Here is a 25,935-nt window from a genome sequence, read left to right as displayed (position 1 = left end):
ATTTCATATTTTTACAGCAATTGCATATATCCCCGATTGTTATACATATTTAATGGCATAATTAAAATTAAACCCCTTGTCCTACAACAACGAGTGAGACACGTGATATGAAATTTCAACTAAAAACAATAAGCACGTGCCTGACTCGTGGTTCAATCGTTCTAGATATTTTATTCATTTAATTTTATATATAATTATTCTTAACGTTAACGCGTTTAGGTTTAGAATTTTTGTAAAAAATAATTAATCATCTCAGTACAAAGTAAAATCTAATATTTAATTGTTTATTGTTATCCGAACAATCGGAAGTTAACGAGTAAGACAAGGAGTTGTTTGTTATATTGTTACATACTTTTTAAGATGAAAATTGAAAAAGTAAAAGAGAAAGAAAGAGAGAAAGAGAGAGAGAGAGAATTTTGAGAGCAAATGATATAAATAAGTAAGTACTTATATTGTTGCATTTTGTCTAAGTTACATGTAATTTCTTACGTTCTATATATATATATATATGCATGTATATATATATATAGATATATATATTCGTATAATCACTTAATTTCAAATAGTTGATTATAGTCAGTCTTTCATTTAAGTGTCATTTTTATTATAATTTATTATATACGTTTTCTGAGTCTTACCCGTAATATAATATATGCTAATGTATCTAAAACAATGTACAAAACGATCAATACGATCATGCAAAACCAATAATCTACTTGTTTCATGCCAACGGCTATCATGAGTTGTTTGGGCATGGCAAAATGACAATATACATCTGAACAATGCATTTTTGGCCTATCGTATCTGAAATTTCATCAATAAAAAATGTTAATTAATTGTCTTTTTTTTTTATTATAGAGATTTTGTATTATATATATAAATAATGAAGAAAAAAATATATATAAATTATACCCATAAATCGCAATCATTGTTCCTTCGAAGCCATATTTTAGGAAAGACATGTGAAACAACCAATGCAGATAAGGATGAGCATCGTTAAGGTGTACAAAAAATCCGCTAAATATTGTAAACGGTAGGATTATAAGCGGTCCGAAGATCACGCCGTTCTACAAAGTTGACAACTTAACATTGATTATGGCAATCGGTGCTAAACATTTGGAATTATTAATGTACACATAAACGTTATCATTTGAACAAACCTGTACTGTTAATCCTACGCCAACGATAAAACCAATCGCTTGTGCTACCAATGAAACTACGAAGCACATAAGCACGTAAAGTATTAATCTTTTAACTTCGAATATTTGATTGCTCATGAAATATACTATTAATGTATATATACAAGTTGCTGTTAATTGTACCGGAAAATCGGCAAACTTGTTAGCCAGATAAAATGATCGTAGCTTGTACCAACGATTGAAATGTTCTCGCATAAGTATTGGCAACTCCAAAGGTACTATACATATGATAATACGTTAGTAAAAATAACACATACTCGTTAATTAATATTACGATCGATTAAACCAACCCTTTGCACACCCTACCACCCCCCACCCTTTGTCCCAGTCCTACTCGACGTTTTCACTTTTATCGAAATTCATTAAAATTATATCTTTGATTTTTTGAATGAAAATTCATTTCAAATGAAACATTTACAAACTTTAGGAATTGTTCGGTAACAAAATTGAAATATTATTCGGTGTGCAAAGGATTGAATATTAATCTTACGTATATGTATGATAAAGAAAATAAAAGATATAAAATAGGAGACGTTTACTTACGAGTGATCAACGTCGAACTGAACGCACTGAACATTAGAAACATCAGATTGAAAAATAGTAAATTAAAATTATCTAAGACGTAAGTGGCGTCTTGGCCGATCCTGAAAAATATCGCACCGACTATCAGTGCGATAAATAGATGCATCGATATCCGTGTTAGGGTTAATATCTGTTCACAATTAAAAAAGAAAGACAAATATGGAGCATTGTCAGTGTCTTGTATAAATGAAAAATAAAAGAATAAAAGAAAAACGAAATGTGTCCACGACATTTGATGATTACCTTGTCGCGTGATAATTTAATCGCATTTCTTTTAAGAAGAACGTGAAATTGTTTCCAAAATCCTGTTGCATAATAAGTCGTATGTTTGTATTCTACTTCAAACGAAGGTACACGTATATTCGTCTGTTGTAAAACTTTCGATGAAGCCGACATGTGCGTTACGATGATTTCCTCGGTTTTACTCAAACTTAATATCACCGATGATCTCCAAGTATTACTTTTTCCATTCTCAACAGATTCGACTAATCTCGATAAATGATCACCATAATCACCGTTACATATCTCTATTACTGAAAACAAAAATTAATATTTAAATAAATATCTTATGCACGTTTGATTGCCAATTACGAATTATCTCGTTAATTTGTTTGAATATTTTTATTATATATTTATTATATATATTTATTGTATATTTGAATATGATTAAATTAAATTAACTTTGTTTATTACATAGGAATCTTAAAAAGTATCGTGTTCAATTGTACTATTAGGGTGAAACAAAAATTCGTGCGTTTTTAAATGAATATTTTCAAAGTTAGTTTCAAAGTTACAACACAATAAACGCACGTTTTTAAATGAACATTTTCAAAGTTAGTTTCAAAGTTACAACACAATGAACGCACGTTTTCAAATGAACATTTTCAAAGTTAGTTTCAAAGTTACAACACAATGAACGTACGTTTTCAAATGAACATTTTCAAAGCTAGTTTCAAAGTTACAACATAATAAACGCACGTTTTTAAATGAATATTTTCAAAACTAGTTTCAAAGTTACAACACAATTGAAAATTTCTACACAACAAACGCACGAATTTTTGATTAACCATAATATTACTATTACTACTACTACTACTATTATTTTATACTTACTAAAATCTGTAGGATTATAATGTGTAGGACAACGTAAACCAAGACTACTCAAATATGGCACCAAATTATGCATTCCACCTGTATAAACGCAATATCCTTCGGCAACTATATAAAGATGATCTATCATATCGAATAGCGATGCACTAGGTTGATGTATCGTACAAATTATCGTTCTTCCCTCTAATGCTAATTGTTTTAAAAATCTGACACATTGTTTCGACGTGACGCTGTCCAATCCGCTGACGTGAATAAAAATATAAAAATAAGAAAATAATTAGTATGAGAATTAAACGAATGAAACAAACAAAATAATAACAATAATAATAATAATAATAATAATAATAATAATGGGCAAAAGGTTGCATGGGATTTTTTGTTAATGCGATTGACAAAATTTCTTTTTTTTTTTTTTCTTTCTTTCTTTTCTCAATCGCGTTTACGTGTTCAAAATAAATATTTTAATTATAAATATTATAAATATTATAAATACGTACCTCGTAGGCTCGTCTAAAAATATAATAGGCGGATTGTTAATTAATTCCAATGCAATGGCCAATCTTTTTTTCTGTCCTCCGCTTAGGGCACCGATAAGGGTATAACGCGTTTCCGTCAATCCCATCACAGACAAAATTTCTTCGATCTGTTGGTAAAAATAATAAATGTAAACAATAAATACAATGTTTTTATTAAATGATGGATTGTTTTTCTTTTTTATTTTGTAAAATTTACTTTAAAAATATTAAAAAAAAAAAAAAAAAAAAAATTCACACGCGAACTTTTGGTTGACCCTAATGATAATTGGCATATGATTTTTTTTTTATATTTGTTTTTCGTTCTTGTGTTTTTCCAAAACGATTATAATTATATTTCTTTTCTCTTTTATCGTTATTATTATTATATTATTATTAATATTATTTGCTATGTTTAAATAAAATTCTGTGATAGACCTATACCCTGCGCAATCTTTCGCGTGGCTTCAAAGTTAATTTGAGATCGGCTGCCACTATCATAGCTTCCTCGACCGTGAAAAGTGGCTGCATATTGTCGTCCTGCATTATGTATGCCGATGAACGCCTAAATTCGACGAGGTTCCTTTCAATGCCATTCACCGTGACGCTTCCCTCGAAGGACGACGTGCTAAAAAAAATATTATTTTAAAAATAAGCTCAGTAAAGTGTCGTCAAATGTATTTTAACGCTAAACGAATTATTACAAATTATTATTATTATTATTATTATTATTATTATTATTATTATTATTATAATTATTATTATATTCTATATATATACCCTTTGTTTTTTAATTATTATTTTATTATCATTGTTTTTGTCATTATTATTATTATTATTATTAATGGGTTGGCAACTAAGTGATTGCAGATATTGTCGTTGTTTCAGTGCGTTAAAATACGCACTCAATTAATTGCTAACCCAATATTATTATTATTATTATTATTGTGCGTTATTTTTGTTTTTTTTTTTTTATTCTTTTCCCCCTATTTCTTTTCTTTTCTTTTTTTTTTTTTTTCTTAAATTACTGACATAAAACCTGCCAGGATATCCATGAGTGTTGTTTTTCCAGCGCCCGATGGTCCCATAATGGCCGTGAGTTCACCCGGTCTGAAATCGCCACTTACATTCCTTAATATGGTCTTTCTTTCTGCAACAATTTGAAAGAAAAAAAAAAAATAATAAAAAAGTAATATCTTTTAAATGCATACGAAACAATTTGTGTTGTTTTCTCATTCATTTCATATTATTTTTAATTCAGATTGCGTTACGCCAATCATAAGTAAATCCTTGGACGCGTACAAGTTGCTTGAGTGCGTGGGTGCGTTTGTGTATACGTGTGTGTATGTGTGTGTGTGTGGGTATATGTTAACGTAAAATATCGAATTGGTCGAGTTTCACATGGTCACAAATATTTCGGTCTTTCGCGCGAATCTTGACATTATCCAATTTCGTTCTTTCACGGTAAATTTTGATTACATATTATATTTGTGAAATAATTATTTGTGAAATGTATCCCGTTAAATTACATACTTTATATAATTCGTGATTGAATTAATTAAAAACGTAATGGGATAAATTTATCGATCGTATATACTGGGTGATACTAAAGTTTAAATCTTGCATTTACACGTAATTCAAGTTTATCGACAAATTTTTATTTTTTTTTTTTTTTGTACCGAAAGGAAACAACAACAAAATATTAAACAAACGTTAATTATTGTTTTTTTTCTTTTTTTTCATTTTTACATCGTTTCCATTAGAAATCAAAAGATTTTTTCATTAAAAAAAAGAAAAAAAAACATAAAGCAAAACACCCAGAGAATAATTTTCTTCGGCCGTTATTTTTTTTTTTTCTTAATACCTTCCGTCATTGAAGAAACGAATCACTTGGTATATCGTTTGGAAAACGAAACGAGATTATCTCGATTCTTATCGTTCTCCCTATCGAACATTTTTATCGATAGGAATAAGATTTTGTCAGTCTCTCGGTAGAAATTAACCCCAGGTATATCTGGCGAGATTAATAACGGGTTTGAATACATCAAATCGAATCCTCGTGAATTACTTTTATTCATCAAACGGGAGGGGAAAAAAAAGTAAAGTAAACTAAACTTAAAAAGAAAAAAAAAAAGTAAACGAAAAATAAGATTCGTTTCTTTTAATTTGCTTTTTTTTTCTTTTTTATTTTTTTTTTTTCATTATTTGCCCAGTAGAAAAGTTGAAATTATAAATATTAATTGAAAAATACACACGTGCAAGCAATCCTAATCCTCTGATAATAAATGGTAAACCTATTTAGTTGATAGTTATAATTTTTTTTTATCTACATTTGTACCTTCAATACAATCGCTTAATCTATCGAATAAATAGTAAAATCAAATAATGGAAAGTACTTATTGTTAGCCATTTAGCTTCTATCGATTAGTTTGCAACAGAACATATGTAAACAGATAAGATGATAAATTGATAGTGACAATGTGTAATCTGGAACTCTTCTTTTAACGTAATAAAAGATAAATGAAGATATATAGCTATGCATACAGCTAATATATATATATATATATATGTTACTGTGAAAGACCGAAATTGGATAATGTCAAGATTCACCCGATTACTTGGTGTATGTCCGAAATATTAATATATATGTTACCGTCAAAGACCGAAATTGGATAATGTCAAGATTCACCTGATTACTTGGTGTATGTCCGAAATATTAATATGTAGGTTACCGTGAAAGACCGAAATTGGATAATGTCAAGATTCACCTGATTACTTGGTGTATGTCCGAAATATTAATATGTATGTATGTTACCGTGAAAGACCGAAATTGGATAATGTCAAGATTCACCTGATTACTTGGTGTATGTCCGAAATATTAACATATACGTTACCGTGAAAGACCGAAATTGGATAATGTCAAGATTCACCTAATTACTTGGTGTATGTCTACTAATACTAATATATACGTTACTGTGAAAGACCGAAATTGGATAATGTCAAGATTCACCTGATTACTTGGTGTATGTCCGAAATATTAATATGTATGTATGTTACCGTGAAAGACCGAAATTGGATAATGTCAAGATTCACCTGATTACTTGGTGTATGTCCGAAATATTTATATATACGTTACCGTGAAAGACCGAAATTGGATAATGTCAAGATTCACCTGATTACTTGGTGTATGTCCGAAATATTAATATATACGTTACCGTGAAAGACCGAAATTGGATAATGTCAAGATTCACCTGATTACTTGGTGTATGTCCGAAATATTAATATATATGTTACCGTGAAAGACCGAAATTGGATAATGTCAAGATTCACCTAATTACTTGGTGTATGTCCGAAATACTAATATATACGTTACCGTGAAAGACCGAAATTGGATAATGTCAAGATTCACCTGATTACTTGGTGTATGTCCGAAATATTTATATATACGTTACCGTGAAAGACCGAAATTGGATAATGTCAAGATTCACCTGATTACTTGGTGTATGTCCGAAATATTAATATATACGTTACCGTGAAAGACCGAAATTGGATAATGTCAAGATTCACGTGGTTACTTGGTGTATGTCCGAAATATTAATGTATTAGAATAAAACTCAAGTATTCTTACACCGACGTATTTGGTATGTATGTGTTGACACATGTATGTATGTATGTACGTATATATATATATATATATATATATATATATGATAATATGCACATGAATATCAAATAGAACAAAAGAGAGTGTGACGATTTGCATTATTAATTTATTCATGAGGATAATAAAAAAACAGCACGGACTCTTAACAGTTACAATATTATTTACATTAATACGATACGATCTCGATTTATAAATTCTAGTAACGTCTTGTTAGATTTTATTTTCAACTTTGCATTTTTATTATCTTCGACGATATATTATCCGTGCAAGATTTATCTGGAAAAGTCTTATCTTGAAGAAAGAAAGAAAGAAAGAAAGAAAGAAAGAAAAAAATTCTCGAGAAATTTAATAGAAATATATATTGAAACTTTGTTTTTTTTGTTCCATATAAAGAGAGAAAGCATTTTCGTTTTATCTGAAATTTTGTCAAATAAAAACAGAGATGGTGGGGGAAGGGGTAGGAAGGGGCGAGGGGGGAGAGGGGAGGAGAGCAAAGGCAGAAACTTTGATCATGTTAAACATGACGATAGTAGATTGAAATAGTCGACTATTCATGACACATAAAGAAGAAAAACTCAATGAATTAAGATAAACGTGTATCGAATAATTTTCTTTTTTCCTACTTAAGATAGAGAGAAAAAGTGTTATTTTTATTTACTATCCAAAGTTCGTTTTAAAATATGAACGTGTAAAGGACGTATTACAGAATCAAAAGGTTTCTGTGTTAATTAGAAAGTGGAAGGGAGGGAGAGAGGGAGAAGAAGATAAGGAGAGAGAATGAGAGAGAGAGAGAGAGGTCATTGGCATTTTAATGAATATCTTTGTAGAAATGAAAGAGAGAAAAATAATGAGAGAAAGAGAAATAGAAAGAGAAAGAGAGAGAGGGAGAGAGGGAAAGGGAGAAAGAGAGAAAGACAAGTAGTACATGAGTCAGGAGAGAGTACAACGACATTCCAAGGAGGACAAGAATTCAGACATACGATAAGTGAGTTATTAATAGATAAGAGAAGATGGGACACAAAGCTGTGTGTTTCAAACGTATTAAATTGAAATGTTAACTAACGAAAGCGTTCTGCTTCTTCTGGTTTCGATGATGATAAAAATTCAATCGATGGATCGTATCACGCGAAATATATGCGTACACTTTCTCGTTATATATATATATGTATATGTATATGTATATATGTATATGATGTATACATTTTTTGTGCGTGCCATACATATATATAAATATTTTATACACGTATATATGTATGTAATATATATATATTTATATTTTTTATATAAATAAAAAAAAAAGAAAAGAAAAAAGAGTTTACCTCTCGCCAGGACACTTTCGCGTCTAGTGCAAGATATATCTTGAAAAAGAAGAAAAAAAGGATCGTCGATGCAAGGGATGCTCAATCCTTTCCAAGGATTAGTCGAATTATTCGTCGAATTAGACGTAATCGAGTCTACCGTCTTCGAATCTAGCGCCATTTTCCGGATCTTCTTCGAAAACAAACGAGATACACTTTCACACGGAATCACGTGTCCATCTCGAAAACTTTTCTTTGTTTGTTGTCTATCTGTCTCTCTCTCACTCTCTCTCTCTCTCTCTGTCTGTCTCACTCTCTCTCTCTTTCCTTCCTTCCCTCTCTCTCCCTCTCTCTCTTTCTCTTCTTCGTTTTCTTGATAAAGTTTTGTTAATAATTCTCACGCGTATAAAATACGATCGCGTGGTTATTATCCTTAACACGTTGGCATTACTAAACGTAATGCCGCTTTTTGCAACGCGCGGAAACTGTTATCGCGTTATATGAACTTTTGAGAGTACTTCCGCGCGTGTACAAAGTACGCGCGCGTCTCTCCCTCTTTTGTTTCTCGCGCAAAGTCCTCCACGCTATAACGTTGTTCCTCATTCCATTCCGTTCCGTTCCGTTTCGTTTCGTTCCATTCCGTTAACTTTCGTTTCGTCTCGTTCCCCCTGTCTTATCTTACTACCGTTCCGTTCCGTTCCGTCCCGTTCCGTCTCGTTCCGTCTCATTCCCCCTGTCTTATCTTACTACTGTTCCCGTTCCATTGCATTCCCCCCATTATTTCACTCAACATTCTTAATACGCCCCACCATTGATAGTAAAATTTATTTTACTTGTTGTTTCATCATTTTCTATAGTGAAAAAAGAAATATAATTTTAACTATTGAGACTATTTCTTTTTTTCTTGTTCTAGTTACTTTTCGACACTTTCCAACAATGTTTTGTTCCCTATACTTTTATAAATATGTATATATTAATTAGATTTTGATGGACAATATCTCAAAGAGTCGTATAATTATTATATATTATATATCATTATTTTATTTAATTGATTCGAAATAATAAGATTATTTTAAATTTGTATAGATAATGTAAAAGAAAATACGATATTTGTTTACTCTATTAGTTTTTATCGATGAAGAATTTGAGGAAAAAAACTTGACCAATTATTCAAAAACATTTAACAGCATAGCATTGACCTGGTACGGTATCATTATACTTATAGCAACGTGTACCTTTCTAAATGGTCATTCATGTCGAATGAGATTTATGTTACTAGAGAAGAAAAAAATAAATTGGCAAACGATTGGCAAAATACCGGATACAATGTTGGAAAGTAGTCAGACGAGTATCAATGTTATTCATGTTCCATTCGCTTAAGCGCAGACAAACAATTTAGTTGTCGCCTAGGTGGATGCGTGATAAGAAAAAGAAAAAAAGAAAGTAATTATCAACGTACTGTAAATGAAAAAAGAAGAAGAAAAAAAAAAAAGAAAGGATTAATTGTATCACCGTGCTTATGTTTCTTTATTTAAGTCTTATTGTTCTAGATATGTCTGTCAGATTTGTATTGGTATTAATATAGATATGTATATAAGAGTAAGTATGCGTCTCAATCTACAATGTTAGTATGTTGATCTTGATTCGATGATGCGCTTTAAGTATGTCTTTATCAGGTCATACTCTTAAAAATACTTTACTTCTTGTCCCAACTTATCGTTTGCTATGTCAGGTAAAAGATAAAGAAAAGATTTCATTGAATAGCTTTGCAACAATGTTTTAACCTTTTTCCATGAAAATTTAATTGCATCGAATAATATGATTAAGAATTTAATTGAAATAATAAAAATCAATAATAAATATTTTCTTTTCTATTCATTGTTTCGTACATGTGACAATGTTTCAAAAGAAAAAATATAATTACTTATTAATAATTAATATTATTTTTAACGTTACAAAGACTCCAATTCTTCAAAATCTCCAATTAAAGTAACAATCAGTTTCTGGCGATCGTTATTAACGTCGAAATATTATTTTAGACTTAAAATAACATTACTTGTATCGTTTTGATCGAAGAAAAAATGCGTGCGTGACTAAACGAAGATTTTCAAATTTGCCGCCATTTTCTAAATCTGCGCATATCTAATTTCGAAGCTACGGCGCAACTTCACGATGCATCACACGTACGGGGATGCATGCAATGCCAACTTTATTGTCCATCAACGACGCCGTAGTAAGGTATAAAAAGCGGTGTTGTCAATTCTAAGATCCCCATAAGAATAATTTCTCATTTAATATGGTGTTTTACAATTAGTGGGAAAAAAAAAAAAAGATAAAGGTGATAATCATCGATAATTTATTATTTATTCCGTTAATTAATTCATCTATCGATTGTTCTATTTGTTTTAATATACAAATCGATTCATTTTTCGTTTCGATGTAATAGAAATAAAAGTGAAGAAGAATTAAGTGAACGTTCTCGACGTCAAAAATTGCTACACAATATTCAAGAGGAAAAATATATCGCATCGATGATCTACCTTGAAACAAACGATCGTCGAGATAAATCCGATGGGAGATGCTGATCGCTCCAATTACATTTGTTAAACTTTAATCTTTTCATTAATGGACTTGATGGAAGATATTAATGTTGGAACGAAACAGGTATCATCCATTTTGTTTACGCACGCCTCTCCCACGTTTCGTCCTCGACAAAATATTTTTCTATTCGGTTAGAAAAAAAAAAAGTTAGAATGGTATCGATACGATTTTAATGAATTTCATTTAATCACTAAATAATTTTTTTTTTCTTTTTTTCTTCCTTATAACATCTAACCACATTCTTTTTGACACCTTTTCTTTTTGTATTTTCTTTTTCTTTTCTGTAACACACACACACACACACAGAGAAATCGATCAATGGTTTTCTTTCGACATTTTTTTAACCTCATTCTATTGTTTTCTCTTTATATATGTATGTATGTATGTATGTATATATATATTTATATTTTTTTGTCTTTTTTCTTTATTTTTTTTTTGTTCAATCAATACAATATTAGTATTTTTCGTCGCATCTTTCTGTTTATCTTTTTTTCGGAATATAATATTGTCATGAGTGAGATCTTTTTTGAAGTGTGCATTTCTTATCATTTAACATACTCGTCTGGTATTTCCTGTGATTAATGATAAATATTTTGATATACATATTATTGAATTATATCATACACAATATATTGCGTTTACGTGTATAATACGTGCGTGAATGCGTTATATATATATATATATATATATATATATGACATATAAACACGTATAACACGTGCATACGTACAATACACATACGTTTATTTATTATCTTGCAAATGTATGGGATATAATTCGTTTACGCGTGATTATTAAATAATTTATTGAATGTTATTAGTTTTTCTAACCTATTATATTTTAGGTTTAAAAATTGAAAAGACACGATGGCTAATAAAACAAAGTTGTGTAATAAAACGCAGCCTCGTATTCAAGTTTTTCGACCAACATACGAGGAATTCAAAAATTTCACCAGCTATATCGAGTATATGGAAAGTAAAGGAGCTCATAAAGCTGGATTGGCCAAAGTTATTCCGCCACCTGAATGGATTCCAAGAAAAAGTGGTTACGATTTGGATACTTTAGAACTTAGTATTCCTGCGCCTATATGTCAAGTCGTTACCGGAAAGCAAGGTCTTTACCAACAAATTAATATTCAAAAGAAATCAATGACAGTTAAAGAATATAGCAAATTGGCAAATTCTGATCGCTATATTACACCTCGACATTTTGATTACGAGGATTTGGAGAGAAAATATTGGAAAAATATAACATATGTGGCTCCAATATATGGAGCGGATGTATCCGGTTCGTTGACTGATCCTGACGTAAAAGAATGGAATATCAATCATTTGGGAACGATATTGGATTACGTAAATAAGGATTATGGTATATCTATAGACGGTGTTAATACCGCGTATTTATACTTTGGTATGTGGAAAACCACATTCGCGTGGCATACAGAAGATATGGATCTTTATTCGATTAATTATTTGCATTTTGGTGCACCAAAAACTTGGTACGCTATACCACCCGAGCATGGGCGCAGATTAGAGAGATTAGCCAGCGGTTTTTTCCCATCTAGTTATCAAAGTTGTCAAGCCTTTTTACGGCATAAAATGTCATTAATATCACCGCAAATTTTAAAACAGTATTCTATTCCGTGCAATAAGATAACACAAGAGGCAGGAGAGATAATGATAACGTTCCCTTATGGATATCACGCAGGTTTTAATCACGGTTTCAATTGTGCCGAATCAACCAATTTCGCGGCACCTAGGTGGGTAGAATATGGCAAACGAGCGACCCAATGCACGTGCAGCAAAGATATGGTAAAAATATCAATGGATACATTTGTCAAACGGTTTCAACCAGAAAGGTATGAACTGTGGTTACGCGGTGAGGATATCGGTCCTCATCCGGAGGATCCTAGACAAACTGCGGCACCCATGCCTTCTCAAATGGATTTGTTATGTAGTAACAGTAGTAATGGACAGTTACCGCAAAGTTATTTGAATGCTGCTCCTAAAAATAAAAGGCATACCATTCATAAAAAGAAAAATATCATTGGAACCAATACAGATGTCGATATGGTGGAGTTAGTTAATCGTTCGGATATTCCAGCTGATTTAAAGAAGGTCTTGCAAGATCTGGAATACGAGGAAGGCGATGATCAACCGGATGAACAACAATTGGAGGTATTGGAAGATATTTGGCTTAAGGCAGGTGAAATGGATGTTGATGAAGCAACCGTCTATGATGATGGATATAATCGTAAAAAAGGTAGAAAGAGAAAGAGAAAGCAAAATAGTACAGAGAAAAAGGAACATCACAAATCAAAGAAAAGTTCGGTTAAAATGGTAAGCCCAAAACGACCGGACGATCAAACTGTATCCATTAAATTGGAATCAGAAGAAATGTCTACAATTGATCAAGAATCAATTGATCAACAGAATTCGTTAAATCAAACTGATCCTTTGCTTTTAAGCAATGAAAATGTTTCATCCGAAAGTAATAGTAATACGTTGATCTCTCAATTGTCGATGGAAGGATCCGATTTCGTGGAAACTACAGATAAGTCGTCTCCTAAGAAAAAGAAAAAACATTCCAAGACTACGGAGCATAAGATAAAACAGAAAAATATTTCTAAAGGAAAGCGTAAGCATACAAACTTACCTTTGTTTATTCCTAACGAACCGCTAGATGTTTCCGATGCCGATGTTCAGCGTAAACTAATAGCAATGCCGAGTCTTAGCCTTCAGAAAACATATACAATGAAAGATATATCTAACAATCAAAGGAAGATCAATCTTCTACCGGGTAATATTATATCCGTTGGAAATGAATTTAGTATGACTACTATGAAGGATAAAACAGTAGTAAATATTACCAACAGTGGACAAATAATGCATTCTTCTTACGAAGATGACAAACAGCAGGTAGAAGGAACTGTAACTGTAGGCGTGCAAGAGAAACAACAACAACAACAACAACATTCTTTCTTGAAGAGTCCCAAAAAGCCAAATAAAAAGCATGTTTACAAATCTACATTCCCTAATGTAAATTTATTGAAAAATAATACTCTAGGAAGTAAGAAAATTGACGACAAATCATTAAACGAGGATTCGAAAATTTATACTCAAGATACCAAGATGGTTGGTAGTACATCTTATAAAAGCATTGGAATGGTACAAACTGAAAAATGTATTCCAAGTTATACGAGGAAGGATATCATAAAGGCACCTAAGCTAATGCATTTAGACTTATCAAATACCAAAGTGATATCAAAAGTAGAACTTGACGACGCAGTTGATGCGGATAAAGGGCTTCGCGTGGCTCCTAATTTGATGATGTTCTCCAAGGACAATGCTCAAGATACCACCAAGCGCATTATGTTTTTGCCAAATACGTCGACTAACATTGACCCGCCAATATTGGAAAGCGAAGTTACAGGTAGGGATGCCGCAACTGAGAAGAAAAATGAAATGAATGTTTTAAATCCATCGACTGCGTTTACCATTCAAACGAAAAATAATGCTGTCACGTGTAATTATTTTCCAAAGACTGCAATTTTATCTCAATCGCTTTGCCAGAGTAATCTCAGCGGAAAGAAGAGTATCGAATTAAAATCAATTAATAATGCGAATAATAGAGAAGTGACGAAAAATTTATGGCAAATTCCGTACAATAACGGTGTTTTCTTATCAAATCACGATTACAATAAATCAGTTCAATTATCTTTAACAAATGCTAAACGGGGAGGTTTATTGAATACTTGTACTAATATTCAGATAGGTCCTGCAACTACTGCAACTCTTACGACATTAAAAAAATTAGACTCTAATAAGATTTTATTAAGTGCACCTCCGAATCTTCCGCAATGTTCGAAAATTACTTTGACTTCTTCTCCGGTTCAATTGAACACGATTGAAGCAAATAAATCATCTATTTTACAAGATAACGATAATATATCAAATAGTATGGCATCTTTGACGAGAATATTGCCAGCATCGTCGGAACAAATGGTTTCGAAAAATTCTTTAATTATTCGAAAACTTGATAACGAACAAGGAACGTGTAGAAATCCAATGAAACATACAAGTACAAAATCATTGCTTAGTCGTACAGTTAAGAATATCGATGAAACGGCTAAGTTAGATGTAAGACAAGGTAATGTAAGTACATTGATGAATAAGATGAATAAGGTTGAAACTAATAATATGACATATAGTATAAATTATCATTCAGACAATGTACAAAATCACCAGAGAGATCTTACCATAAATATGATTAAACAAGAAGACAAGAAATACGTTAATGCCTCAAAATCTTCTCAATGGCAAAGCTTAGACAAAAATCCTCCTCCTAACAATAAACATTTGACAATGCCAGAATTGAAGCCAATTAAATCGCCAGTAGTTAGAAGGAAATCCAAAGAGAAGCTTAAAAAAGCTACCACAAGGAAAAAACAATTACCTGAATCGATTGTTATATCGTTGAGCTCGGAAGATAAAAGTTTGTCAAGTTCGCATCCTGCTTTAATGATACCCGGTCACATTACCGATATGTTAAATCCAAATATTCCAAGCAGCGACATGATGAAAGCTTTCAATGATTATTGGAGCGCTCAAATTTCCCATTGTGCAATTTGTGCAACTTTTGCTTCCACTCGTTATGGAAATAGTCAAGTAATGCCACCCGATTGGAAGTATTGTAAGCCTACTATTCTACCTGAAAGTTCTCCGATATGGGTTAGAGTTATTTTATATTAAATTTAATATTTTATATATATATAAATAATTAATATCGTAAAAATAATAATAACACTAAATAATAATAATAATAATATTACTTTTAAATAATAATATTACTTAGGTATCGGCAACTATTTTTGCTGTAAATTCAAAAGAACAAGCTATAGAATCGGAGAATTCTAAATTATTGAGATGTCGCGAATGTCACGTAACAGTTCATGCTTCCTGTTATGGAATTACCATTTTACCCACTGACCCATCCAATTGGGCATGCGACAAATGTAAGGCTGGTAAATCTGACGTGGTAAGTGTATATTAAAACGTTTATATAATATTGAGAGAAAAATAGATGGAAATAGAAAACAAATATTATTCATTGATTCTTTGTTTTATTTATTTTCTTTTTTTTGATTATTAAACAGATGTGCTGTTTATGCCCGATGCGAGGGGGTGCTGTTAAACGCACGAGCGATGGTGGTTGGGCACACATTTTGTGCGCTCTTTTATTACCAGGAGTAACTTTTAAGGATGCTATTAATAAAGATCCTATTAATGTATTAACGATTAGAAAAAATGTATTAAAACAAAAATGTTGTTATTGCGGATACGACAGTGGCGCCTGTCTTAGTTGCAATCAATGCAGTAATCAGTTTCACGCTTCGTGTGGGCTTGTCGCAGGTGCTACTTTTACAATACCGTTGTACAATAGTCAAGAATTGCAGGTAACAATAACGAAATATTATTAGATTTATTCGCATTGAAATGAAATATGTTTAACGATAAATGGTCTAAACAATAACGGTCTAAATCTTATTCGTTTGTAGGTGACGTGTCATGGTCATGACGACGGCAAAGAAAAAATTCCTGTCATTCGTCAAGGCGAAACAGTATGGGCAAAACATAGGAATTCAAGATATTATAAAGCTAAAGTTGAATCTATAAAAGATACTCTTTTCTATATGGTCACCTTCAGTGACAACAGTTTTAGCGATGATTTATATCCTTCCGATATAATTGTAAGTATTTTAACAAGATATTATTTTTTTCTACGAATGTATATATTGAAATTATTTTCTAATTGTGTAAACGCAAAACGTATTAATCATATACGAATAATGTTATTATTTAGAATTACGATCCCGGAAAACCACCTCAGATTGGTGCAGCTGTTACTGTTAATTGGACTGATGGTGAAATTTATGATGGTACTTTTCAGGGCACTAATCATCAAATTATGTACACCGTGAGTAACAATCATATGTAAATGTATTGCTACAAATCGTATTAACAATTCGTGGTCGTAAGTTTGTTATTGATATTATAACGTAAAGTTTGTTCTTCTTCTTCTTCTTGATATTAATTTTGTATTACAAATGCGTTATCATTTTTGTTTAGGTAATTTTCGAAGATGGTTCTCAACTTGCCTTAAAACGTAACGATATTTATAGTTTACAAGAAGATATGCCAAAAAGGGTGCGCTCGCGTTTGGTAAGTTTGGTAGCATTATAATTATTTAAATTATTATATTTTCACGTATCTTTATCTCTCTATGTTATTATCAATTTTGTTGTTCTATTTGTAATTTTGAATTGTTATACTTTTAATCTCTCTTCTTTTTTTTTCTTGTTCTTTTTTTTTCTTGTTTTTTTTTTTCTTGTTCTTTTTTTTTCTTTTTTTTCTTTATAATTAACGAATAATTTCTTTTCTATTAATTTTTATATTTGTATAATTTATTAAAGTCCGTTGCCACAGAAATGAAGCACAGGTATCACCTTTACGGATTAGAGGATGAATCAAACGCGCAAAGGCACGCAAAACAAGTCAAACATTGTGATTAAGGCACCAACGTGTGAACTATATACCATTTTACTGTAAATAACCACTAGACACGAAAATGTTCCACACACATACACCTCGTTTCTGTAAATATTAAATTAAAACAATAGTATGTAGATGATGATTATGATGATGATGATGATTTGGAATCCATTGAAGAGATTCTCCAGGGGCGAAATCTTGTGTAATTTGATGATCATGTGTAAACCGATAGTTAAATGAGAGAGAAAAATTATTTCTTCCGTTGTTTGAGAGAGGAATTATAAAAAAAACGATTTTATACCAATTAATGTGAGTGCAAAAAAAAAATGTAAAAGAAAAAAGAAAAAAGAAAAAAGAAAAAAGAAACAAAGAAAAAAAAGAAATGAACAAATAAGTTGATAAAAAAATTGACATTAAAATCGACGTTGGAAAAATTGACCAATTTAAAAGGAAGGAGCAATTATTATACACCAAGGAAAAAAAAGGTGTTATTGTTGTTGCGTCAGGGTTGCTCTATAATAACGATGACGACTATATTGACTATTTTCTTTTTAAATATTTCCGTGTATTTTATACTTTGACAAAATATCATTATCATTGATTTAAGAATTTTTATGCAAGAATGAAAGCGAATAGTAGCCCCAAGAGAAAGAGAGTTATGATGGAAGATCGATGTATGGAAGCATGTGAATTTGTGTATATCTCTATCTGTATATGATACGCGTGAAAACTCTTAACCTTTTCCGCTGGAAGTCTACGAATCTTCCTAACGAGGACATCGTTAATAACATTAAATCATGTCATCGGTCTTTACTTTTGGCGCGCTTCTCTATTACGCTTTACGCTTTATGTTTTCGAATGAATATAAATCATGTTGCAATTGTAAATACAAATATTATTATTTATTTGTATTTAAGTTTTTATATAAGAACTCTTATAGTTCTTAAAAAGTAAATCAATTAAGTTAGAATTAAATGCAACGTAAGGATAAGGTAATACTCAATCTTTTATAAGATAATGTCAAATCTCGACTTTTATTTTTTTTAATTAAATTATATGTGTCTGGACTTCTAGCGGAAAACTATTTTGATAAATGGTTAAAAGTTTAATAATCGTGTAATAATTAATATAGTAGGCAAAAAAATATTGTTAAGTAATTGCACTAAATAAAAATGATCATCTCGTGCTCGCGCCTATTTGCCTAGGATTCATTTTTTGTCAGGCGCCAAATTAAAAAAAAAAAACACATTTTGTTGTTCCTCTCGATTCCATTTTTCTTAAACACGCGCGCGCAAATCCACACACCACACACACACACACTCATACACGTAATATACAAAATGTAAAGCGAGAGAGAGAGAGAGTGAGAGAGACAGACAGAAACAAATAAACAAAGTACTTTAAAATTTACATATGTCGGATAGATATTTTTCTCATAAAATTTTTGTATAATATACAAAGTAATTCGAATTCATGCTTATTTATTTTATCTCATATATATTTTATTATTTTTTATTTTTCTTCGAAAATAATCTTTTGTCTCCTATCAATGAAGAAATCGCATATTTTCAATTGTTTTGTTAAAAACAATTTAACAAAGTTTTTTTTTTGATTTGATTATTTGTAATTTTGTTAATTAGCTTACATATATTATTTTTGGTCGAAACGATTTGTTTCCAAATTTATTATTTTGCTTTACTTTTTTTTTCTTTTTGCGTTTTACTTAATTTTTTCTTTTCTTTTACTTATTCATTTTCACGGGGGTTTTTTTTCTCCCTTTTCTTTATCATTACGTCAATTCGCGAAACAAAAAAATTAAAAGTTTGAGTAATAATTATGAGAAAATAAAAACAAGTTCTTTCCCCCCCTCTCTCACTCTTTTTTTTTCTTTTTCAAACAGCTTCCAATAATGTTTACAAAGCGTTCGTATTTGCATAAAAATTGATGATTAGAAAAATTTTAAGTTAATTATAATTTTCTGTCAATGTGTGTGTGTTGTCAGATTTAATTGAAGTTCCTTTTTATGTGAGAGTAATGATTAAGGGTGTATCAAAATAAAAAAAGAATAGTAGTATACTTAATAGAGTTATAATTATGCCTATTCGTGGCAATTATCATCTAGTCGTTATCATTTCCTCCATTGTTCAAATATACATATTGTTTTTTTAAAAGAAAACAAAATCTATTGGCCATAAATAAATTTTCAAAAAACTACTATATCTTGTTCTATATGAATGTTAATTAATAAATAGACATTTAAAACGTTCCTTAACACGTTCCGTGCCAAGCCATTTATTTTTGCCTGACACTTGTCGTTCAGGCCATTTTATGTTTAGCGCTTTAAATAAATATGACTACCACCGGTGGTACACGTGGCCTGAAAATCAAGTTTAATGTATACCACCGGTGATGCACATGGCATGGAACGTGTTAAGCAAATAGAAAATTAAAATTAAAGTTAATCAAATTTCTGTATTATTTTACAATTGGAGATTCTTAATATCGAATGTTGTTAATTAATATACATTTGAAATTGAGAAGTATTTTAGAATTTTTATCTAATTAAAACGAGAATGAATATATATATATAATAATAATAATTATTATTATATATAATAAATTAATAAAATATATATATATATAATAATAATTATTATTATTATATATAATAAATTAATAAAATATATATATATAATAATAATTATATATATATATATAATAATAATAATAAGATAATAATAATATAAATATGTATATATATAATAATAAGATATAAATGTGTAGATATATCATTCAAAGTATCAATTCATCATATATCGTATCAAAAAATCAATCACAATTATTATAATATATTATATATTCTTCAATTATAATATTTCTACATTTATAGATTTGTTCTAAATTATTATTATTATTATTATCATATTAATAATAGAGAACAATTGATATCTTTTTTTAAATCTTTTGTTTTTCTTTTTCTCGTTTGTTTGATCAAAATACATGTGCTCTTTTTTCTTTTTTATGTACATTTAATTCGTATTTAAATTTTATTTCACGTGTGTTTATATTATATATATGATGTTAAAAACGATACGAAAAACAAAAACAAAAAAAGAAGAAGAAGAAAGAAGAAGAAATCATTCGTTGTTTCTTCATAATTTTGTTTTGTCCCATTTGTATTGTACTTTATAAATCTTTTATTTACACAAGTAAGAATGAAAATAATAATATGCGTAGGTAGTAGTATTATTATTACTATGTACATCATTATCTTCAATCTATTTTTTTGGTTTTTGATTTTATTTACAAAGATACAACGAAGTTATATTTAAAATCAAGGGATTTTTGATACGATGAGACTCCCGTCGATCATATCAGTAAAGAGAACCGTTATTTTTCATTTCATTCACGAATATTTTCTTAACAAGACGATATATAATAATATACGATCACAATCATACGATAATTATTATTATTTTATATACGTATGAGAGTAAAATTGTAAATGCGTCTCGTTGTGTTTCGTGATTTTTCAATCAAAGATAATTTCTGTGCGTTCGCGGAATAAAAACAAAAATCAAAAGAAGAAGAAATTACGATTGAAAATAATTTGGAAAAAGTTTTTCTTTTCTTCTTTTTGTTTTTTTTTTCTTTGTTTTTTCAGTTTTTTCAATTTTTTTTTTCTTTTTAAAGATAATTACAATAAATTATACAGGCGAATATAATTTCATCGATTAAATATAATAAATATTATAAGATAGAAATATAATATTTTTTCCTTTGTAATAAATGTAAGAAAATGTTGTTGTTGTTGTTTGTAGAAAATAGAAATTGAACGATGACGATGAGAGAGAAAAAAAAAAAAGGAAATGATAAAAGTGCCTAACGTTTTAAATGCGCGTGACATTATTATTATTATATTCAGGTATATTTTGAACGCAGTATTAGATATTCGAGTTTGGCGTTGTCGTAGAAAAAAATAATGCGTATATATTGCATTGCGTATGCATAAATACAGTTTATAACAAGTAAGTATAAGTTAACAAGTATACACTTGCAGTATACGTGTGTTTAATATTAAATTCTAACAAATTTGTTTTTTTTTAGCAAGCGGCTAAAGGCAATATATAAAGATACGAAACTCGCCGATTTTTAAATAGTACTCAATAACAATACTGAAACATTCCTCGGTGATGTACAACAACGTTTGAGTCCTATCTTCTATTAAGTTTGCACCAAAGCGCGCTAGCCGTGAGCAAGTGCATAAGTATTCCGATGCCAATGATCAATATCAAATTATTAATGACGTTTGTATCGTTGATTTCCAATTCTTTTAAAAATTTCGTTGGTTTCTTGTAATGGCAATAAAACTCATCGCAAATTAAATCCATCCTGTCGAATCCATAAACGGTATAAACGAGACTATGGAAACTGGCACGAAAATAGGATATGTGGAATACCCAACGAAATGCACGAGGGGTGTCCATGTACGTAACGCAAAATCCAAAAACGGAAAATAGTACTGCGAGAATGGGTCCTAAGAAGACAGCGATCTAAAATAAACAATAATCAATATCAACGAGAATGAAATATTTATTGACTTTTCATTTATTCAAAGATTTACCTTAACCGGCGTAGTAGCGCCAATGAAAAATCCCCACGCTTGTGCTGTCAATGTCGCAGATATGCTGACTACCATAAAAGATATGATACGATAAGTTTCTACGGGTTGTCCCGTTAACCAATAACTGATAGTCAGATAAGTTCCAGCACAGGCAGCTTGGAATGGTATTTCAATGAGTAGCATACTGATGTAATAGGGTGCCAGTTTGTACCACCGATTGAAATGTTCCCTAGAAAGAATTTGCATTTCCAGGGGGACTGTGAAAAGAAAATTTGAAGAAATGTATATATATGTTATATCATGAAAGACCGAAATTGAAGAATGTCAAGATTCGCGCGTCAGTGCCAACATATACCAAATACGTCGGTGAAAGATCGAATATTTGATTTTATTTTGATACATTAATCTTTCAGACATAGTTAGCCAAGTTTTGTAAAATACTTACAGGCAAGAGTAACCGCCATTTTTCCAGTGTATACGATTAAAAGTAAGGAACCGTACAAGTAAACGTAATTAGCGAGAACACCATTAGCACGATAACCACTTCCCATGTAGAGGTATCCAAATATAACACCAATGAGCAAATGACAAAGTAACCGTACCATCAAAAGCGTGTAATCTCTTTTCAGGCTTATTAATTGTCTTTTGTAAAGAAGATAACATTGTGTTAAAAAACTCGTCGTAGGTTGTGGCTCCGCAATGATATCGTCTGTCAAAAATTAGATTAGTTAATAAAATGTTAGAGAACATTTCTAACAATTGAAATGAGATAAAAGAAGAAGAAGAAGAAGACATTTATTTACCATTGGAAGTATCTTTGATTACTTTAGGTGCAACCTGCGTCGTCGTTCCCTTGTCCCATCTAGTTTCAACTGCAGCTGCTAATTTATCAACCGATATACCATAATCACCTATCGCAACTTCGATTACTGAAAAAAAGAAAAAAAGAAACAATATAATTCACATTGTTTAATTGTACATTAGAGATAGAAATATATCGTTAATTAATGAATACTTACAAAAATCTGCGGGATTGTGGTAAGCTGGACAATTGATACCGATCGATGTCAAATGTGGTAATAGGGAATGAATTGGGCCCTTGTATATGCAACGACCATTCGCCAGAGCGTAAAGTGCATCGAACATTTCAAAAATTAACGCGCTAGGTTGATGTATCGTGCAAACTATCGTACGTCTATCCGTTCTTGCCAATCTTTTCAACAATGCTATGCATTGGCTACAGGACATCGAATCCAAGCCTGAGAAAAGAAAAAAGAACAAAATGGTGAAGAAGAAAATAAACAAAAAAAAAAAAGTAATAATAAAAGAGAATGATATTATAGAGAAAGAAAAAAAGATGCGGTAATAATATGAAAGAAAATAATAAATCACCGGTGGTTGGTTCATCAAGAAATATTACTGACGGATTGCTGAGTAACTCTAATGCAATATCCAATCGTTTCTTTTGACCACCGGATAACTTTCCACACAGAGTGTCGTAACAATAACTCAGACCCAATATTTCCAAAAGATTCAATACCTATGACATTAAAAATATATTATTATCAAGGTGCAGTTGTAGAGAGTAACACCTCGGTCTTGCATAAAAACTTAAAGGATGAATTTTTAAACCGGGGGCGGGGGGGGTCTCCCTCTCCCCATCGAGTTGTTACACGAGAGAATCGATCATTAAATGTTAATTAACTTGTTTTATACATCCTCGATTTAGAAATCAAGTGTTTTAATAAACACAACCATGATGAATGATTATTTGAAAAAGAAAAATAGATAATGATATTCGCTTTTTTTTTTTTTTTTTTTTGTTATTGTTGCAAAACTGTCGAGCCGTTGAGTACCATTAAAGATAATTAGAGGGGAGGGGGCAGGGGGATAAAAAAAAGAAGATGGAAGAAGAAGAAGAAGAAGTAGAAGAAGAAAAAAAATATGTGGTACCTGAGTATGTTTGTAAGCCGAACTTATATTATTGCCTAACTTCAAGTGAGCTGTTATGGTCATAGCTTCTCCAACTGTTATTCTTCCTCTTACTAAGCAGTCCTGTTGTATATAACACGACGTTCTTTTCCATTTTTCACTGTGAGCTACTCGAACTTTCCCATTTACCAGAACCTCGCCGTTCATACCTTTTAAACTGTGTGTGTGTGTGTGCAAAAATAAAAATGAGATATTAATATTCGATAGAAAAGAATTTAAAGAAGGAGAAAGAATTAACATCTTATTAAGTCGAATGGTTTGAATATCTTTTATGTTTTTTTTGTTTTTTTTTTTTTTTTTTTTTTTTTTCTATCCAATATCATCGTCGTCGTCATCGTTGTCGTCATCTTTTCGCAATATTGTTTGATAATGAATAAAATTATTGATTGTAGTATTGTTACTTCGTAAATTGGAATTTTGAACGACTTGTTACTTATGTACGAATAATTGTTTTTTTTTTCTGGTTAAAATTTTTTTACCATTTCATTTATATTCGATAGAAGGCTTATTACGTATAGTTTACAAAAGATTGCGTATGAAACTTACGTATAACCGGCTAGCACGTTTAGTAGCGTCGATTTTCCTGCTCCTGATGGTCCCATAATGGCGACCAATTGGCCAGCTTTAAATTCGCCGCTTACACCATGCAAAATTTCTGTCTCCTCTATGGTAAAAACAAAAAAAAACAGAGAAAGGGATTAAACTAATAATAGATAATAAAATTACAACAACGTTGTGTCGTTTTGCTTATTCATTTATTCATTTATTTAATTATTAGCACGTTAAGTGTCAAACTTTGTTTTACTGATTAAGTTTTTATGACTAAATTTTTTTTATAATATTCTTAACGATAAATTATCTAATTATTTATAAAATTAATTAATATGTTTTCTTTCTTTTTTATTTTTTGGAAAATAATATTTATTTATGTTTATGTTATTATTTAAAATTTATTAATGGAATGTGTGTAATTTATTTCTTTTTAAATTTTATTTTATCAACCAATTGCCGAACTTAACTCTGAACTTAGCTACGAATGAAAATTCAAATAACGCGGGAAAATATTATTCGTTATGCAGAAACTTGATGATAAAAGAAAAATCTCTTTTTTCTTTTTTCATACTCGAATTAATTTGATTAATATTTTGTTCACGTTCGTGTAATTATTTAAAATTTAGAACGTGTGTGTAATTGATTTTTTTTTTTTTATTAATTTTATATTATCGATCAACGTACCAACTAATGCAATTTGCACGAAAAAGTAGACTGTCGGTCACCGGTTACCGACGTGTCATTATTTAACCTATCAACAACCAATTGACGAACTTAAATCTGAACTTAGCTGCGAACGAAAATTCAAATAACGCGGGAAAATATTATTCGTCGCGTATAGAAACTTGATGATGAAACAAAATCTTTCTCTTTTGCTTTGTCATACTCGAATTAATTTATGTAATATTTTTCTGTCTGGATGTACGAGAAATGAATAACATATTAAGATTCATTATCGTTACTATTCGGATCACGAAAAAGTTCAACAAGAGTTTCCGTCCGTGACATCATTAAACCACGGATTATTATTATTATTATTATTATTATTCTTATAATCGGCAAAATTGATCGTCAAACGTTTTACATTTATTTTCCCCGTTTATTCTCGCGAACGAAGAAAATGATTTCTTAGAAATTTTGTAGATTTGAAATTGTATGCTTCGCACGTTATCCTTGAAATTCCGCGTATTGTCCGATTTTATCATCGATTTTCGTCTTCCAATACGAATAATATTAATTTTATGGTTTAC

The 25,935-nt window shown here is 30.5% G+C and overlaps 3 protein-coding genes across 4 annotated transcripts in view; 1 reads left to right on the top strand and 2 right to left on the bottom strand.

Moving 5' to 3' along the window:
- Positions 1–432: 432 nt before the first annotated feature.
- On the bottom strand, positions 433–8,688 carry LOC122513244 (ATP-binding cassette sub-family G member 1-like). 2 transcript variants are annotated; one of them, XM_043629511.1, is made up of 10 exons: positions 8,387–8,688; positions 4,436–4,553; positions 3,848–4,031; positions 3,389–3,534; positions 2,895–3,133; positions 2,025–2,314; positions 1,743–1,911; positions 1,161–1,417; positions 913–1,067; positions 433–804 (listed from the first exon to the last, which is right to left on the bottom strand). In XM_043629511.1, exons 1-10 carry the CDS (start codon positions 8,544–8,546, stop codon positions 615–617), a joined length of 1,908 nt encoding a protein of 635 aa, XP_043485446.1. In that variant the 5' UTR covers positions 8,547–8,688; the 3' UTR covers positions 433–614. The 2 variants fall into 2 exon arrangements, with proteins under 2 accessions (XP_043485446.1, XP_043485447.1); XM_043629512.1 differs by lacking the exon at positions 433–804 and having other exon boundaries at positions 979–1,067; positions 1,161–1,216; positions 1,323–1,417.
- A 1,668-nt stretch (positions 8,689–10,356) lies between these two features.
- Positions 10,357–17,767, top strand: LOC122513242 (lysine-specific demethylase 4C-like). Its single transcript, XM_043629509.1, has 9 exons — positions 10,357–10,703; positions 10,812–11,029; positions 11,811–15,696; positions 15,821–16,003; positions 16,122–16,421; positions 16,524–16,715; positions 16,829–16,942; positions 17,095–17,187; positions 17,439–17,767. The coding sequence occupies exons 3-9, from the start codon at positions 11,833–11,835 to the stop codon at positions 17,535–17,537; spliced, it is 4,845 nt and encodes a 1,614-aa protein (XP_043485444.1). The 5' UTR covers positions 10,357–10,703; positions 10,812–11,029; positions 11,811–11,832; the 3' UTR covers positions 17,538–17,767.
- Positions 17,768–21,412: 3,645 nt separating this feature from the next.
- LOC122513243 (ATP-binding cassette sub-family G member 1) overlaps positions 21,413–25,935 on the bottom strand; it is a 16,513-nt gene continuing 11,990 nt past the window's right edge. The window contains exons 2-9 of the mRNA XM_043629510.1: positions 24,680–24,797; positions 24,095–24,290; positions 23,534–23,681; positions 23,161–23,400; positions 22,945–23,070; positions 22,587–22,850; positions 22,142–22,398; positions 21,413–22,070 (exon numbers count right to left, since the gene is read on the bottom strand). Of these exons, the coding sequence (XP_043485445.1) occupies positions 21,732–22,070; positions 22,142–22,398; positions 22,587–22,850; positions 22,945–23,070; positions 23,161–23,400; positions 23,534–23,681; positions 24,095–24,290; positions 24,680–24,797 (1,688 nt within the window). The 3' untranslated portion in view covers positions 21,413–21,731. The remainder of the gene's footprint in view (positions 22,071–22,141; positions 22,399–22,586; positions 22,851–22,944; positions 23,071–23,160; positions 23,401–23,533; positions 23,682–24,094; positions 24,291–24,679; positions 24,798–25,935) is intronic.

The sequence above is a fragment of the Polistes fuscatus genome, unplaced genomic scaffold, assembly GCF_010416935.1.
Source record: "Polistes fuscatus isolate 324 unplaced genomic scaffold, CU_Pfus_HIC Scaffold12, whole genome shotgun sequence".
In the NCBI taxonomy this organism is placed as follows: domain Eukaryota; kingdom Metazoa; phylum Arthropoda; class Insecta; order Hymenoptera; family Vespidae; genus Polistes; species Polistes fuscatus.
Note: the sequence above shows the minus strand (reverse complement) of the source record. Positions and strands in the feature narration are given on the sequence as shown.